This window comes from Apaloderma vittatum, unplaced genomic scaffold (genome assembly GCF_000703405.1).
Source record: "Apaloderma vittatum isolate BGI_N311 unplaced genomic scaffold, ASM70340v1 scaffold41255, whole genome shotgun sequence".
Taxonomy (NCBI): Eukaryota; Metazoa; Chordata; class Aves; order Trogoniformes; family Trogonidae; genus Apaloderma; species Apaloderma vittatum.
In genome coordinates, this window is record NW_009716127.1 from 652 (window position 1) to 3244 (window position 2593).

The 2593-nt window shown below is 49.3% G+C and overlaps 1 protein-coding gene across 1 annotated transcript; it reads right to left on the reverse strand.

Annotated features, from left to right (window-relative positions):
• Positions 1–165: 165 nt before the first annotated feature.
• On the reverse strand, positions 166–2500 carry SLC32A1 (solute carrier family 32 (GABA vesicular transporter), member 1). The gene is made up of 2 exons (XM_009869409.1): positions 2435–2500; positions 166–2349 (listed from the first exon to the last, which is right to left on the reverse strand). Exons 1-2 carry the CDS (start codon positions 2498–2500, stop codon positions 1162–1164), a joined length of 1254 nt encoding a protein of 417 aa, XP_009867711.1. The 3' UTR covers positions 166–1161.
• Positions 2501–2593: the final 93 nt, after the last annotated feature.

Consider the following 2593-nt stretch of genomic DNA (forward strand, 5'->3'; position numbering starts at 1 on the left):
ATGTGTCCTTCCTCCTGCAAACAGCTTAATTCCACTGTTGGTGGCAACCCAGCGCTGCCCCCCGTTATCACCATCGGTAGCCCCTGATGCAAGCGGGCGTGCAGAGGATGAACCTCCCTCTGCCCCTGCCCAGCTCCTCGGAGCCCCCCACGAACCAGGCCAGCCTCATCGACTATGTTTTCTCTTTATTGTTTGATATATTTATGTACCACATTATATGTTAAAGATAGATTTTTGTGTGTTTTTTTCTGATATACATTTTTCATCTTATTTACCACAATGACACCACACGTACATTGGAAACAGCTCCACAGATCTGGTAGATTGCACAGAATGAATTGTGTTGTAGTTTTGTTCCTGTATCCTGAACGACGTCAAATCCAACAATATATTATTATGGGTTTTTTTCCTAACTTTTCATAATTTAGAAATAACCATTGTTAAAATGAAACGAAACGAAAGTCAAGAAGTAGACTCCGGGTGTGTGATTTCAACCAGAGGCAAAACATTGTAATTGATGGGAAGCGCCGTTCGTCGGTGTGAATTCGGATGGAAGAGTTAAGCAGTCCTGACATCTATGTGACTACAGTGTAAACATTGCAGGTAACTGGCATCGCTGGTCGTCAGCCGCTGCTTGGACTTGTTGGGCTGGTCGTACAATCTAGGTCTCGTCTACATCCATTTCACACGGTGTGTAAAACGAAGGTCCCGGTTCCCAGCCCCCACGGCCGGTTTGCTTCTGACTGTGAGCGTGGTGACCCAATCCTGTGGGATCGGCACCTGTGTTTCAGCTCCTGAAACACTGAATTGCATATCTGTGAGGAGTGTTGAAAAACTGCGACTGTTTCCCAACAGGTCATTCGCGGGGGCCAGGCTTCAGGCAACGAGTGAGGAGACAGGGGTGGGGCACTGCGTAATTTCCTTCAAAAAATTCTAAATAACAAAAAAATATATTTAAATCTTAGCTTATTTAAAAAGACAGCAGGGTGAACATTTTCATCTCTTCCTGGTTCCTTTAATTTGCAGATCCTATGACATAGAATTTGTTGGATGCACGTAACGAAAATAATGACTCTTTCCATTAAAGGGATGCAGAATTATTTGGCTATGCAGATGTTCGATGTGATTCTCTTACTGCAGCTGACTGACTCCAGCCCCTCCTTAATCTTCAGCGGTGGTTCTGAAGGCCTCTATGAGGCCTTCTAAAGAGTGGATGAACCCAGAGACGCTGCAGATACCACCTATAACGAAAATGGCAACATCAAAGAAGACGTGGTGCCACAAGAGCTTCCTCCACAAGAGTTTTAGGTGGAAAAGACTGGGGAGCAGGAAGCAGAGCCCTGCACCTGTGAGGCTCCCAGTAAGACCCATCAAGAGGGCAAAATGTGGGACATAGATAGCCATGAGCAGGGTGAAAACTACCAGGGCACATCTGAGGGTGAGTCCCCAGGATTTGAGCCGCCCATCGCCCCCATAGCAGTTGGGGAAGAAGGCCCTGTTTCCATCTTGGAAAAGGGACCGCTCCAGGACTTCCACGGCCGCAAAGAACGGCAAGGGGTACGAGAGCAAGGCTTTGGCCACCAAGAAGATGTTGACTACTGCCCTAATGGTGGACGGCAAGTTGTCTGTAATGACTTCCTTGGTTTCATCAGCCCAGGTCAGATAGGCGACCAATGCAAAGAGTCCCTTGAGGATGCAAGCTGCTATGTGAGTCCAGTTCATCATGCAGTGGAACTCCTTGGGGTTCTGCATGTTGCCCTCCAAGGAAGGCAGAAAGATCTGGGAGGTGTAGCTGAAGACAATGATGCCAATGGAGATGGGAAATTTCTTCACATCAATGTAAAACTTGACTTTGTCCCAGGCCCAGTCGCGTGCCCTGGAGAGGCAGTAGGCAATCACCAAGATGTTGATCACAAAGTGGGCTAACGTGCAGAGCAAGCTGAACTTTGAGACTGCCTTAAGGTTCTTCAAGAACGCGCAAGGCAGGAGCACTGCCGTGGCAATGATGGACCACGACTTCTGGGAAACGGGCAGGTTGGGGAAGCTGTTGTACATCAGGTTCCCGCTGACCACCACATAGAGAATGCAGGTCATGACCAGTTCAATGATCTGAGCCACGTTCACGACTCTGCCGCCAAGGGTGGGGAAGCGAGGTGCGCAGCACGCGTTCGCTATGTCCACGTAGGAGTCTCTCACCCTCACTATCTCCCCATCCTCATTCTCTTCGTAAAGACAGGCAATAAGGATTTTCCCAGTGTAGCAGCAAACCACTGCAGCGAAAATTATTAAAAAGAGTCCTAGGTATCCACCATGAAGAATAGCATAGGGCAGGCCAAGAACAAACATCCCCTAGAAAGAGACAAAATGGAAACCGTGTTGCTCGTCTCCCGGGGGGGCACTGGGCACACGCAGTCGCACAGTCGCAGTCACACACGCATTCGTCGTCTCGCTCGCACACCATCCCCCCCACGCAACCAGTCACATAGTCATGCCACGCCATCGCAGCCACACACGATTACGAACCCCCTCCCGCCTTTCTTTCTGACGTACCAACCTCCCGTCGCCATCACACCCGCGCAATCACACCCTCACG

Bases quoted from the DNA above. Each gene is read 5' to 3' on its own strand.
- SLC32A1 (XM_009869409.1), bottom strand. From the start codon at position 2,500: ATGGCGTGGCATGACTATGTGACTGGTTGCGTGGGGGGGATGGTGTGC. The intron at 2,350-2,434 runs GTGTGTGACTGC...GTCTCTTTCTAG, and splicing joins GCGAGCGAGACGACGAATGC to GGGATGTTTGTTCTTGGCCT.